The 14,060-nt window shown below is 43.0% G+C and overlaps 1 protein-coding gene across 6 annotated transcripts in view; it reads left to right on the top strand.

The window, feature by feature from the left end:
* Positions 1-14,060, top strand: part of magi1b (membrane associated guanylate kinase, WW and PDZ domain containing 1b) — an 82,524-nt gene that overhangs the window by 27,423 nt on the left and 41,041 nt on the right. For all 6 annotated transcript variants that reach the window (XM_088308026.1, XM_088308029.1, XM_088308024.1 and 3 more), the window contains exon 2: positions 5,679-5,795. In XM_088308026.1, the coding sequence (XP_088164152.1) occupies positions 5,679-5,795 (117 nt within the window). The remainder of the gene's footprint in view (positions 1-5,678; positions 5,796-14,060) is intronic.

Consider the following 14,060-nt stretch of genomic DNA (forward strand, 5'->3'; position numbering starts at 1 on the left):
AAAGAGAATTCTAACATATATGACAAACTTAATGTGATTTTTAGTCAGCCCAAACTTTTTAAACATTTTAAAGCCTTGCACCAAACCTTGTAGTCCCGCACACAGATTAAAACTAATTTTCTAAATATTTAATAGTGTGACTTAAATACACTTCCTCAAGTCAGATACTGAGGAAAGTCTTTGAACCTATCCTCTAAAGAAGAACCAGTTTTGCCATGGGAGTTTTGGGCGGGGCACTCATTTAAAGATAACACAAAATCATCGAGGAATATTGCGAATATTAATTCCAAGACCGTCTGTTTTGGATGCATGCTCCGTTTCCCTGCAATTTTGAGTGTTCTTGTGCGATATGTCCGTATTGATTAAGGCTTCTTCACAATGATGACATCATCCCACCGAAAATCTGTTCAGTCACGTGCCTCCTTTGTCTTTTGTTTTTGTAATGCTTTGTCAGACCAGCGGGTGGCAGCAGACAGTGGTGGACTCTGACTGCTGAGAACTCTGCCACACTGTTTTGACTCATCTGGCAGCTGTTGCCATGGATACAGAGCGCAGCCATTCCTGCAATATGAGAAGCACATTTGAGATACTCATATTGTTGATCAAGATCAGAAAGAGGCATGCTTGCATACCTGCCGTGTGTTTGTGCGAGCTGCTTAGTCACAATAGCAAATTCAGTTTAGTTAATTACATGTGTCTGGTGTAAGAGCGCGAGAAGGGCACGGCCATCTGCCCTTTCTCCAGAATTCCTTACAGGGTGGGCTCTTGTGGTTTTATGCATCATGCTTTGTGCATCTGTAATCCATTACCATGCAGTACCTATTGGTCATAATAAAATCCGAGTGTTTATGTAGCTATGGCCCAAGATTTGCGCTGTTAATGGTCACAAGAATTCTTTCCACCTGTTCTGTGACAGAGAGAACATATGGTTAAGCCCTGATCAGAATAATGCAGAATGTTAACTGCACATAGCCACCACTGGTTGAATCAATTAAGTGGTGATTAGCCCTGATTATCTGATTAACTGTAGCCAAGGACAAAGTCTTCATTTAAGAGATTGATTAGTCGTGACATAGCTAGGCATAAATCATGGTTAAACCAAACTCAAATTAGGGAGGGATTGAAGGGCAGGAAGCCAATTGGCATTCAAGCTTGTTTTCTTGGTACCATCACTTTGGAGAAATGCTACTCAGTATGTTCACATCTAGTTTGCTCCAACAGTATTAGTAGTTGGTCCAAAGTGACACTGTCATGTATTGAATAGACATTAATATTTCACAAGTTTGTGTTAGTCAAAGATTTTGAATAAATTCACGTTTCCTCTCAGTGTAATCTGATAAAAGTGTGAGAGTAAGAGCTCTTCTTTTTGTGGATCGTTTTTGAATTCGTTGATGTTAGCGCATCTGTTGCAATAGTGGATCTCTGACGTATCTCACCTCCGAAGAAAAAGAGAGAAAATACTGTCGTATTTGCTTTAGAGTAGCTCATGACGTGGTAAACGTACTCCAAAACACTTGAGCCTTGAGAGACTTTCGTCATATTCAATAAAACATTTAATTTAGCTCAAGTGTGTACTTTAATTTGAACACAGGTGTATAGACGTATGTTGTTTCATCAGGCTAACTGCTCATGTACAGACCTGCAGAATATTAATCTACTCTGTTTATTTCTTCTTTGTTGTAGTTACTAAAGTTATAAAATCTCTTGTCCTTACAGACAACAATTGTAAGATAACTTCATAAAAGCAAGAAAAGTATGCATCGTCTTCGGAGTTTACTTCATTAGTTCGCTGGCTGTCTAACTGCACATAGGCGCGTGTCGCGAGGACAGCACAGACACATTGGTCACATGATAAGTTTTTTTTGTTGTTTTTTTTTTTTACAAGAATATTGTCCTATAGAAACATTTCAGCAAATTCCAGTCTCATTAATTTTACAATAAGTAGGCCTGGAATTAAAAATCATTTTAATAATCAATTAATCAGTCATTTATTTCTATGAATAGTCGAGGAATCCAAGAAACAAATGTTTCAATTTCCGTCTTTTTACTCAAAAACAACACATTATTTCAGACTGGCAGTGTGAAGTCAAATTTATATATAGCCCTGACTCACCAAAGAGTCTCAAAGGGAAAGGGCAAACGTGCTGCATTAAAATCCCAGAGCTGTTAAAGTAGTAAATTATTAATATTTTCAAAAACTAAGTAAATGTTGACTCAACAACTTAATTGGTATGCACGGAGGTTATTTTACTTGTTGACTACCTCCAGGGAACACCCCGACCAAGGCAGAAATAGTAGGTCTCCAGTCTCTACACTAAAAAAAATTACAACTAAAGATTCACGGTGAACTGACTTACTTGTTTGGTGTTTAAACACATGCAAACGTGTTTTTAGTTATTTATTCTCTTTTTGAAACTAACAGAAGAAATGAAGACCAACTCTTGTTTTCCATCCATCCCCACCATCGACGGATAAAGTTTCAGTGAACATTTTTTTTTTTCTCCCCCCCTCGGTGCAAATACAGATGTCAACTTCCAGTGGATGGTTCGGCTGGTGCCTCCATTTCCTGAAAGTGCGACTAATTACATTGAAGGACTGGCTGTTGCCATGTCTGGCCTTGGCTTGGTGGGTGTTAGGAGCATAAGAGAGGGGGTCTTGGCAGCTGCAATCGGACATTTCTGTGAAGTAGAAAACTTTTCACATTTAATCTTTGTTCAAATAAATGTAGCCATGTTTTGCCTGACTGGCTCTTCTGTTCTCTGTGGCAAATGTCGTCCCGCTTTCACTTTCCTTCTGTCATGGATTATAGACCCCCTCCTTCCCAAATCTTATGGAAAATGTAAAACAGGTGTGCGGCCTTTGAAAGACATGTCTTATTTAATTATCAGAAAGGAATTGGGGGTTGGGTGTTTTTTTTTTTTTTTGTTCTCCAAGCCAGGTCCGACTGCCTGCCTAATTCTGTGTAGTTAAAATAAACCCTGCAATGACTTAGAAATGTGCAGTTTCATATCGCAGCCATACTGAATACTGAGGGGAATAAATGAATCTAACCACAACATTACCAAATGGCGGCTTCATGTATGATGACGAGTACGTATTTGTGCTGCAGGTTAGCAAGTTTTTTTTTTTCGCTGTACCAAAACACACCGAGGTTGTTGGTGTTGTTGTTGTACAGTAATTGTCGTCGTAGTAGTTAATGGGCTTACAGCCTTAACATACTTGGCAGTCATTTGAATGAACTGACTGGCCGCTTGCCTTACAGGCTTAAGAGGACAGGAGCCATGATTTATTTATTTATTTTTGTTACCCCCTTGAACGCGAGATGTAGATTGTTTTCATTGCACTAAGGAATAAAAACAATTACAATTGATGCAACAGTACTGACAGGAACATCAATCGTTCCGATTAATCTCAATTTGAAGTCAACCAACTTTAAAATTTAAATCTGCATTATCTTGGGTTAGTAACTTAATTGACATGATTTGAAGGATTCCACTGTTTGAAGAAGCCAAAAGAAAGGATAAACACTGATGTTGTGATCACGCCTTTTAAACTGGTTGTATAAAAATCAACTTAACGATAACTTAACCAAAGATCACAGCGACACAACGTCTTAGCTCAAGTCACCTTTTTCATTCGTTTGTGCCAACGAGACCTAATCTAACACCGCTGACAAAATACGCAATAAACAGTTCAGGGCGGAGCAATTTGTTGCAGATGTTCCCTGCGGGAACTGGTTAGTGTGTTTCATGATACACTGGACCCACGCATGCTCGCAGATCGGCACACACAGATTCGCATCTTGGAGAATTTTCTTTTCACTTTTGTTCAGTATTCTATCATAATTTTTTAGTTTTCTTGTCATTCCATTTCAGATTTATTGTTATTGACTTCCTTATAAGGATGCTGACCGGGTGGCTTATTTACATATGAGCAGTGGTGGGCGGTCAAGGCCTTCAAGGCCTTCTCTGCTGGCCTAACATAATTAAGAAAAAAATATCATATTCTTCACGTTGGTCATATTATATCCTAGTGTTATATTTTTAGCTGAGAGTTTTTAGCCAATCAGAATTCTGCTAGCTTGTGTTGCTAGGCAGGTTTCACAATACCAGTTGCACGCACTATTCTTTCAGAGGCCTTCAGATACGATCGTGCAGGCGTCTGTTCTGTCTAAGTCAATGAGCTTTCAGAGTTGATAGTCAGTTGCGATAGCCAATCATATCACGAGTTGGTTACAGTGAGCCTTCTTGCCCGCCTCACGTTGAAGGTGATAAACGCGTGTTGCGATTGGATACTCACTCGTGAGGAGGCATCGCTATGGGGAATCAAAACACCCGGAAATCGATTCAGATGTGCAAAGGTTTACTTATGTCCAAAGTAGTCTCTATGTTGTTTCACCGTTTTGGTTTCAAAATGTTCTGACAAGAATCAATCCAAGATATTACACGGAGTAATGCAGTCGCAAAAATATATAAGGCAGAATGTACTGTACTCATAAGACCAACGTGGTTTTGCGCTATGTGCTTTTCTCAGTTCAAAGAGCAATATTCCAGATTTCTCATCGTCAGTCTGGCCCTCACACCCACATTTTATTGCTGGTTTAATACCCATCGCTCTCCAGTAACTGGTTTCTACAAGAGCATGCTGCCGTGTGCGTGTCCGCCACTCTCTGTTGGCCCGAGTGCTTGCCTGTGACCTGTGGTGAGGATTACAACGCTGCGATTTGTCTGGATGGGACGGCGCCAGGAGCAGGGATTCCTCTCAGGAGTCGCTTAGGCTGCGGGGCTGAGAGACAACCTTTCCTCTCCGTCTCTCATTGGTTGCATTTGGAACTGTGGAAGATTGCAAGGAAATTGATCATGGCTTACTTGTGCGGTTCTCATTAAAATATTTTAAAAAAAATCAATAAATAAATCAAATGTATGTATAATACGCATAAAACACGAAGCTGGTCAGTAAAATTTGATGTAGGCAGGACGTGCACGTGCATGCGGATTCAACTGTATCAGGTTGTATAAGCCTCCAGCTACCCTTGCTACCACTGCATAACACTTCCTTGTACTATGCTTACAATATCAATCATGTTATTAAACACACAAGCACATACACAGTTTCCATGGAAACAGAATCCAGGGGCCTTTATGACTAGCTGTTTGCCCAGGAAAACCAAAGATGGCCTCAACAGTAATGCAAAGAGGACGACATATTTGGCTGAAAAATGAGACGTCTTTGAAACCTCCTGCGAGGATGCATCGTAATTATCCAATTCGTATAAACGTGTGTCATCACGGTCCTCATTGTTTTGTTTGTCGTTTAGCTTGCTCACGATGTGGGCATTCACACAAAAGCGCTCGGGAACAAACGCGCGCGCTTGCATACGTGCACGTTCTCACCATTCGGTAGGCTAATGTGTTTCGGGGGGGTCCAGATGGTCAATCGGCAGTGATGACTGATTGGCAGAACTAGCTGCAATGCTAGCAGTAAGAGTTCTGGCTAGCTGGCAAGCTGCAGAGGGTGATTCTGCAACCAGCTGCCTCCCTTTAAGTGGCTATGGCAAGTCCACTGCGTGTTTCGTACTCCAAAATGAACCTGTTTATTTTGGCCGGTGATATATTGTTTGCGTGATTTTGTTTTGATGCTGTTACCTTATGTCTTCCTGTTTGTGTCCACAATGACAGGAAATAAGCTCAACAAGGACCTGAAACACTATCTCAGCCAGCGCTTCCAGAAATCTTCGGCCGACCACGAACTGCAGCAAATTATCCGAGACAACCTCTACCATCACGCTGTGCCTTGTGAGTCGCTGAGCATCTCGCACGTTGCTCCTGTGCTTTTCTTTCATCTTGTTCTTTGCACTGACCACACACACTTGAATTCACAGAGGAAAGCAACTCTCAGATCATTAAAATGACTCGGTGTGATTCGAAAGGGAATTGATTACATGGAGAATAGAAGAACGGTACCTTGAGAAAATTAAATATGCAAATGTGATCAATTTCTTAACGATGTGTGTATCTCAGGGCTGGATATCGATTAAAGTTTCCAGGTTTGATTCGATACACAAGGGCCCAATTCGATTCACGATTCACTTTGATTGATTTTCGATTCAATCCAGGACTCCATGCAGTGTCAATTTTATTTTCATTTGGAAGGCATTCTCAACAGAATCAATGCCACAATTTGTACAAACTGCTTGCTGTAACTAACTTAGAAATATAGATATATGGTTTTATTCATATTAATATCAGGGTTTGAAAAAGAAGCTAGATTCTAATTGATATATCATTTTATTTTTATATACATGTTTAACTCGTTTACTTCCATTGACGGCTAAAGACGTCAAATATCCCTTTTTTAAATTTTTTTTTTAAACTCGGCTTGCTTAACCCTGAATGTTTCTCATCTGCTTTCTCTCTGATTAGTTTATTCACAGCCCGCCACATAAGTTACTAAATGTTTTCTGGTGGCTTGTTTAGGAGACTTTATCTGCATTACCGCCTCAGCCATATGCCGGGCCGGGTGGGGGTCTTGCTGTAATGGCCGTTTTAATCACTGAGTATTCTATGGCCGTTAGCCCGGACCAAAGCGTCAAGATGTTCCTTGAGCCATTTTGCTTTGTTGGCATCCGATTGTCTTGCCAGTACACTTTTGCATATTCCCGATGTTTTGCACTGTTCACATACCACTGAGACTGCATCTCCTCGTGGAATAAATGATGCCTTATCGGCTTTATGCAAGGCCAGCAAACTAAATCGGAAAAGAAAGCATCTGTGAATTTATTCTATTTTAGCACTGAAGTATGATGGCGTTGCTGTTAATAGTTGTGAGAGGTCAATGTGGACGTATGTCAGATGGGCATCCGGTGGTGATCAGTGCACAATGAGCAGGCGGACCAAAGCCCGTTAAGAATCTGTGGAGGTTTCCTGCCTCAAAAAAGGCGTCAAAATTCATCTGCGAGAATCGAAAATGTTCTGATTGGTTGATTAGGTCTGATAGGTTGTGAGCCAAACCGAGTGCACCCATCTGACTTTATGGCGCATGAAAAAACTGAGCAATACTTTATTAGGGTGAAGAAATGGCCAAACGGACTATTTAATTTAATCTTAAAACACATGTCGGTTTTACAACTAAGGGAAATAGTGTACGCCAGATATGAAGTCAAAAAGTAGGGCAAGTAGGTAACTGATAGCTGCAAGAAGTTATTCATCACAATTGTTTCCATAGTATAAAAGCCGCTGCTCCCTCACCCTCCCCCATTACCCAAGTCAGTCGTCCCTTGTGGTCACCCCAAACGCACATTCAGCATACCCGTTATCGTCGCCGACCCTCCACTCCCTCTCGCTCTCATTGTTGGCCCCCCTCGACCCCAGACGCATGACGCCAGTGCTTCTTGTCTTTCCATCTTGTCTTCAAGTTGAACGCGTCGTTGAAAAATGGAGTGGGTTCTGCGGGCTTGAAGAGATGCGGGTCGCTTAAGCTTCGTAAATGTTTGCGGACACTTGGGCTGCTTGGGATTTTCTGAGCGAGGGATCGCGGCGCTAGCGGCACAGACGATTGGGCGGCCCGTATATAGGCTAAGAGGACAGCTAGGCGGGGAGTGGGGGCGGTGGGTGTGGGGGTTTGAAGCGGCAAGGATGGAAATGGGGGTTGGGTGGAGTTCGGGTGTGCGAAGGGGGGGGGGGTCACGAGAGATGGAGGAGGAGAGACAGATGGAGAAATGCAACAGCACTCTCACACACTCCGTTGCATGCCGGCTTCAGCTAAGGTAAACACTTTTAACTTGAAGCGAACGCCTTCAGTCAGATTGAATCAAAAGAAACTTCCCAAACAGAATGAATGATGGGAGCGCCATCCCTCGCTGCATAGTCCCGAACAGCTCCACCCACACGCCCTCATGCAGTCGCTCATGTGTGTACCAAAAAAAAAAATGTAGAAATGTGCTGGCTCATTTGCGGTGCTCAGGGTCAGCCTCTGTGTGGACACGTGGGAACGGTGCCGTTGCGACAAAGCTTCCCCGGCTCCTTTTGAAATTCAATTAACTGAGCATCATCCCGTGACACAATATACGAACTGCTAATATTACACAAGGAAGTGCGATTCCCCTATGATGTGCGACACTGGAAAAAAAATTGAACAGGTCTACACGAGTTAATGTCACAGAAAATATGACATTGAAGGTGGTGTGATCTTCCAAGCATTGCCAAGGTGTTTGTTCCTCTGCCAATAATCTCGTTTTTTCCTCAATTATTCCCATAATGCCCGTACGTAACGAGTCGTACATTGTACGGAGCCTACTCCTAGGTGTGGTCTTAATATTTCCTTCTCATGAATGTGACGGAAGCTCAGCTAAGGACTCAAAAGTTCATTAGACCTAAATAAAAGGTCACTTTGACCCGTGTATATTTTTGGCACAATGGTGGGCACGCTGTGATATTTTGCAAGTCTCTATAATTATAGTTCTCTGTCTGCAAAGTGTCAGTGAAATAGGATGGTGCCTTGCTGAGGGGGGCACGTGAGACCCTGGGGAACATGCTTTTTTCCCCCGCCGTACTACAATAAAGTGTAATTGCACATCCACTCCAGTAGTTGGCAGTGGTGCTCTCCTTGCCTATTGTGCACAGCAAGTATTAACTCTACGGTGTAGGTTTGTTTTGCAACGAAAATGCTATTATTTATAGTTGCGGCGGAGAGTGCATGGTGGAATTGTTTTCTTCTTGCTGGGGGGGGCGTAACATAAAATAATTGAGAAGCACTGGCCAAGTCCCAGACTGAGATTACGCTCGTCGTGCTCTTGAGAGAAATTTACAAATCGTCATGTCACCACCAAGCCCGGAATGACTTACTATATTATCGTAAGGCCGAGACTAGGAAAGTACCTTTCTAAAATAGCAAATATTGTCACCTTATACTTAACGATCGAGATGAGCGCGTTGTTACTCCGGTTTTTCCTCTCAGACTGTGAAAATCGTCAGATGTAAGCCAAACATTGTTGTATCTCTTCCAAACCGGATTAAGTCCATTTCCACATTCTCATAAAATCTGAGTTGACCCTGCAGGTGATGTATCACTCCCCTGCCATGTATCTGACTCATTTCAGTTCACAAAAGTTGATATGCACAACTTGCAGCTTTTCATCTTTTGTGAGCTTGACCAGTTGGTCAGTGATGTTTGTTACCCCCACCCCCCCCCCGCCCCCTCTGGATGGGAGGCGTGAGTTTCTCTGGAAGGGAAAGAGGGGTGACAACCAAAAAGAGGAAGTAAGGGGGGGGGGGGGGTGAACCACCAGGAAAGGGGGAGGGTGAGAAGGAAAGAGGGGAGGTGGGCGGGTACATGTGGGTGCCCGCGAGACGAGAGACAGCGCGGCTCAGTCAGTCAGTCAGCCAGCCAGAGACAGACAGCCTCGCATTGGCGTTTGGAATGAGACGGAGTGCATTCTAAGCCTGTGCGTGGACACCGCTTAGCTAAGCTCACGTTAGCTTAGCATCACAAAGCTGGACAGAGGACAGACGCTGGCGAGGAGGACGGGGAGGGTGACGCGTCGAAGGGGCTGCGAATCTGCACCGCTTTTTTTTTTTCTTCCATCCCTTCCGCACCTGAATGGATTTTCTTTCCTTCCGTCTCTTGTCGACGCTCTGTGGACGATAGGGGGAGGGAGACTGAGGTATGTTGCTTTGTGCTTGATTTGAAGAGTGGATGCTGCGATTTTAATGGTTGGGGGTTGGGAGGGCGAGCTGGGGAGGCAGGCGGTGAGGATGGCCGTGCATCAGGCGGAAGGCATCAGGAGTGAGTGGGGGGGGGGCGAGGTGGTACGACGACGGCGGCGGCGACGGCGGCACATTGCTGGCAGTAATAGAGGCTGATGTTTTGTGGTCAAATTGAAGCTGTGCGTGTCTGCCAGTCTGTCTCTCTTCAGGTGTTTGTCTGTCTCTTCATGTCTCACAGGTAGATGAAAGTGTCACTTCCCACATGTATACGCTACATCACATATGTTTGGAGTGGAAACTCACCCAGCTCTGGCAAGGCGGTGTTAAATGTGCTCTGTTGACATGCTTTGTATTATTGGAAGCGGTTACAGCATCTGTGTGTTTGTCTGTCTGGAGCCTTTCCTCTTCTTCGCCCTCCCCTTTTCTTTTTATTCTTTCTTATAGTCTTTTTTTTTTCTACCCCCCCCCCCTCTCTCAATCTGTCTTTTGCCTGCATGACCTCCCCCTCCCCATCTCCATCCATCCATCCCCTCTCCCTCCCCGCCCCTCTAAATGGATCATTTTAGAGCCTTTCTTTTCCATTTCCATGTTGCTGAAGGTTTTCGCTCGCTAGCCTACGGTGCTTTTTACTGGGTGCAATCAAAAGACAAAGGCCATGTGTGCATGTTGATGGAGGGGGTGGGGGGGGGCATTTTCAGGCAGCTTTCTGGCTGATTTAGCTTTACTCTGCACTACTGCCCCTTCAGGTTTTTTGTTTTTCTAATCTCTCAACCTTTTCTCTTTCCGTGGTCTCAGACTAGGCCCTTATCCACCTTGTGTCGGAATCATTTAGGGCAGAAAACAAAGAATTGGCCAGGAAGAGGAAAATGAGAGATACTAGTCCGGAGTGCGGCCTGTTTTGATCCCCAATTTGTGGTTGTGTGTGTGAATGCATGGTGTCTTCATTGCGAGCCTGTTTGAGTCAACCGAAGCAGTGAAAACACCCTCCCCCCCGACTCAAAACACTCTGTCCTAAAAGAAAGGTGTCTGCGCCCGCGTCCAAAAAACGCCAAAGGCACTTTGATATTTAATTCTCCACAACCACCATGAAGGGGGTTCTCACGAGGGCTTTGCAAAATCAGTGTGTACCCCCCACGACCTGACCCCGAGTAAAACAAGCAAGGCCATGTGAAGACTGGAAAATGTTGGATTGTGTGGCCTGTAATTTTGCTTGGATTAACCCTTTATTGGGACAGATGGCTCCATCCCCCTGCCGGGCAAAAAAAAAACAAAACCCAGTCAGCTCGTCATCCTGGGTTTGTGCGTGCGTGTGTAACACACACACACGCACACACGCGAGAACAAAAACAAAACAGCAAGCAAAAGAACTGCCAGACTAGCTTGTGGCCAAGATGGTGGATGGATCTGTTTTGGCTTTGGAAAATGACGACAGTCTGCTGGCCTTCCCCTTTTGTAAATACTCTATGGATGTTGGTGTGTACATTTGTGTATTCGTGCCTCAGTATTCTCCTGGAAATTGTGGGGGGAAAAAAACAAATTGGCTAGCTTATCAGTAGAGCATATTTATTATGGTTATTTAAAGAATCGCTTCTGTAAAAGCTTCTGCACAACAGTTGGCTCTGTGGCCGTTGCGATATCTTTAAGGCAGATCGTTACTCTTAAGTCTTTCTGAATCTTCTCACGTCTGCTATGAAGTTTTGAAAGGATACATATTTTTAACTGCCTTTTGATAAACCAGCCACACGCGCATTTTGATGATTTTTTTTGTCATAACACCAGCCATTTCTAATTTATTATAAAATCAAGATTGCTTGATTAAAGTACGTTTTTATTGTGGCATATACTATAACTTCTCTGAATGTTCTATTTCCCTGCTCAAAATCTCCATGGATAGATTTCATCTTCATTCCAAATTATGATAAATTGGGCTTGTGGTGTTTTACCTTTAAAGATTAATTTTGTATTCTTGTTTCCGCGTATCTTAAAAACAAAAACAATATGTGAATATGTCACACGCAAATGAATAGTAATGCAATCGCTATTGCGATTAAATTACATATCAGTTTAAATAAATTGGTGGTTTGAGGAAAAAAATCCGGTGGTCCATGAGTGGAAGATGAAAGCTGGGGAACTTTTGCCCTGCCACACTTGCTGTAATCACATCTAGGGAATCTTCTGCGGTTGACTTTTCGACCACCTTAGGAGTATGCAAACGTTTTAGATTTCGTGGCCCAATTGAAAAGAGGGCATATATTTAGTTATCATGTTCCAAGAGGCCAAGAAAAAGCAGGTCCACCGGACAGAGTCAAACAACCTGTGAGTTTGTACGACAGTCCAGAAGCACTAACTTTTATTTATGTACTCATTATCAATTCCGTTTTGTATTCCATGCAAATTCATGCGCGCTGCCATCCGTATCACAAACTGCTTAAAATGCACTCTTTCAAATAAGTCATGTCGTGAATGACCCGCAAGCCTACACACAAGCTGAATAAGAATAGAGGCGGCTATTTATAGAACAATTATGATAATGAATCATTGCCAAACACATTTATGATGTCCTACTTTTTCAATCATTGCAGTGCTGTTAGTTTTTTTCCCTCTCGTTTAGGTTGGGGATGCACAGTACTGTGCACATTTTTATTAATTTATTTTTTTAACATTGATCACTTTTAAACAGGACACACACAGTTTCCAGATGCAAATGCCACACCAAATAATCATGAAATGAACATGAATTGAAAGAGGCTCAAATGCTAAACCCTCATTTTTGTGTGTATTTTTTTTCCCAAGAATTTAATAATAGTTTTAATCGGGTCAACAAAGTCTGTATTTGGCTGCGTTGTTATAAAAAGAAAAAAATCGATGGTAGGTCAAATAAAACGTTTGGTAGAGAATTTCACACCAAAACTGACAAACATGACTGCCCAGCTCTGCAAATCAACTAACCCGAGTCACTGGGAAAAAATATCCCAACATTCAAATTCGTGTTGGCTTCAATATGTGCTTCCTACTTGCAAAATATAAGAAACAGAAAAGGCCCAGATTTGCAAAATGACGACTTGTTTGCATACTTGGGTATTTACAATCGCAGGTTAAAACGAGTCAAACCTGCACGGACCTCATGTTTGAACTCACCTAAGAAGTAAAGCTGGACTTGCGAGTCACGTTCGGCCCTTTGTGTGTCATCACAATTGACTTTCAGGGGTTCTCACCTTCCTTCCCCATTATTTCTCAATCCTTCCATTTTATCAAGACCTGTTGCGCAATTCAATACTCCCAACTTTGTGACAACAATCGTGCCAAAGTGTTTCGAGGTAGCTGGAATCAACTTCATGTTGTTGCCAGCCTGAAATTTGTTTGAATGCAGAACTGGAAAAGCCTCCTTTGGGTGGCGACATCAGCCGGCCATTAATATTCAATCGCTTTGGGAGCCTTGAGGTTATAGGGAGGACCTCCTCCAAGTTTGTTCAGTAAGCAGACTAATGTTAATACCCAGCGAAGCTGTCGCAACATTTTTTTTTCTCATCTGATCAGTTAGATGTAAAAGGAAATCCATTTAAGCGTGGGCTTCCTTTTTTTTTTTTTTCCTGCTCTACATCGTCATCAAATTCAAGAATGTTGGGATACACTGACCTGGAGCTTTATTTTCTTTTGGATTCCCAGAATATGGATATGTTTAGTCTTTCTTCTCTGTCGCCTTGCGGCTGTTTTGGAGTTCGCAAAAGGCGAAAGTGGCCTGGAACAAATTTTAGGAAGGTGTATGAGTCTGGTTCCCTCGCGTGTTTTGAAATTCGAAAAGAAGACCATCTCGGGAGAGAGGCGGGATCCACGAAGGTCATCAGGCAAAACTTCTCAGCGCCGAGCCGTGAATCCAAAATCCAAAGAGCCTTGTCCGACATCGTCCTTCCGGATAACGTTAAATGTAGGTCAGCGCTAAATTGCAATGCCGTGCCGTGAGGGCACAAGGTGGCTTTTGGCTTTGGGGAGATTTAATTAACAGAAAATGAACTTTTCAAAAGCCGAGTTCTGGTTGGATGAACGCATGGAGCTGTTATGTTTGAACGACTGTATAATTATGCATTCTTCCTTGGGTGTCCTATCGGAAATGTCTTATCCATCTCATTTTATGAGGACGTTTGTCTTGCCCAAAATCACAATGTCGTAGTTGAGGCATTCTGAGCGTTCGAATTCTGCACCTTCACAACTGGAAGAAATTTGACTTCTGTCACATATCTACACTAGAAGGCCATACACGCCCCTAAAATAGTCCTCCATCCGTTAAATATAGATGAGAAGCTTGGAGTTGTCTGCCAACACACACACACACACGCACACCGTGCTTGAAGAAGAAAG

This window comes from Idiotropiscis lumnitzeri, chromosome 11, assembly GCF_059441095.1.
Source record: "Idiotropiscis lumnitzeri isolate Australia: NSW breed Sydney's pygmy pipehorse chromosome 11, RoL_Ilum_1.0, whole genome shotgun sequence".
Classification (NCBI taxonomy): Eukaryota; Metazoa; Chordata; class Actinopteri; order Syngnathiformes; family Syngnathidae; genus Idiotropiscis; species Idiotropiscis lumnitzeri.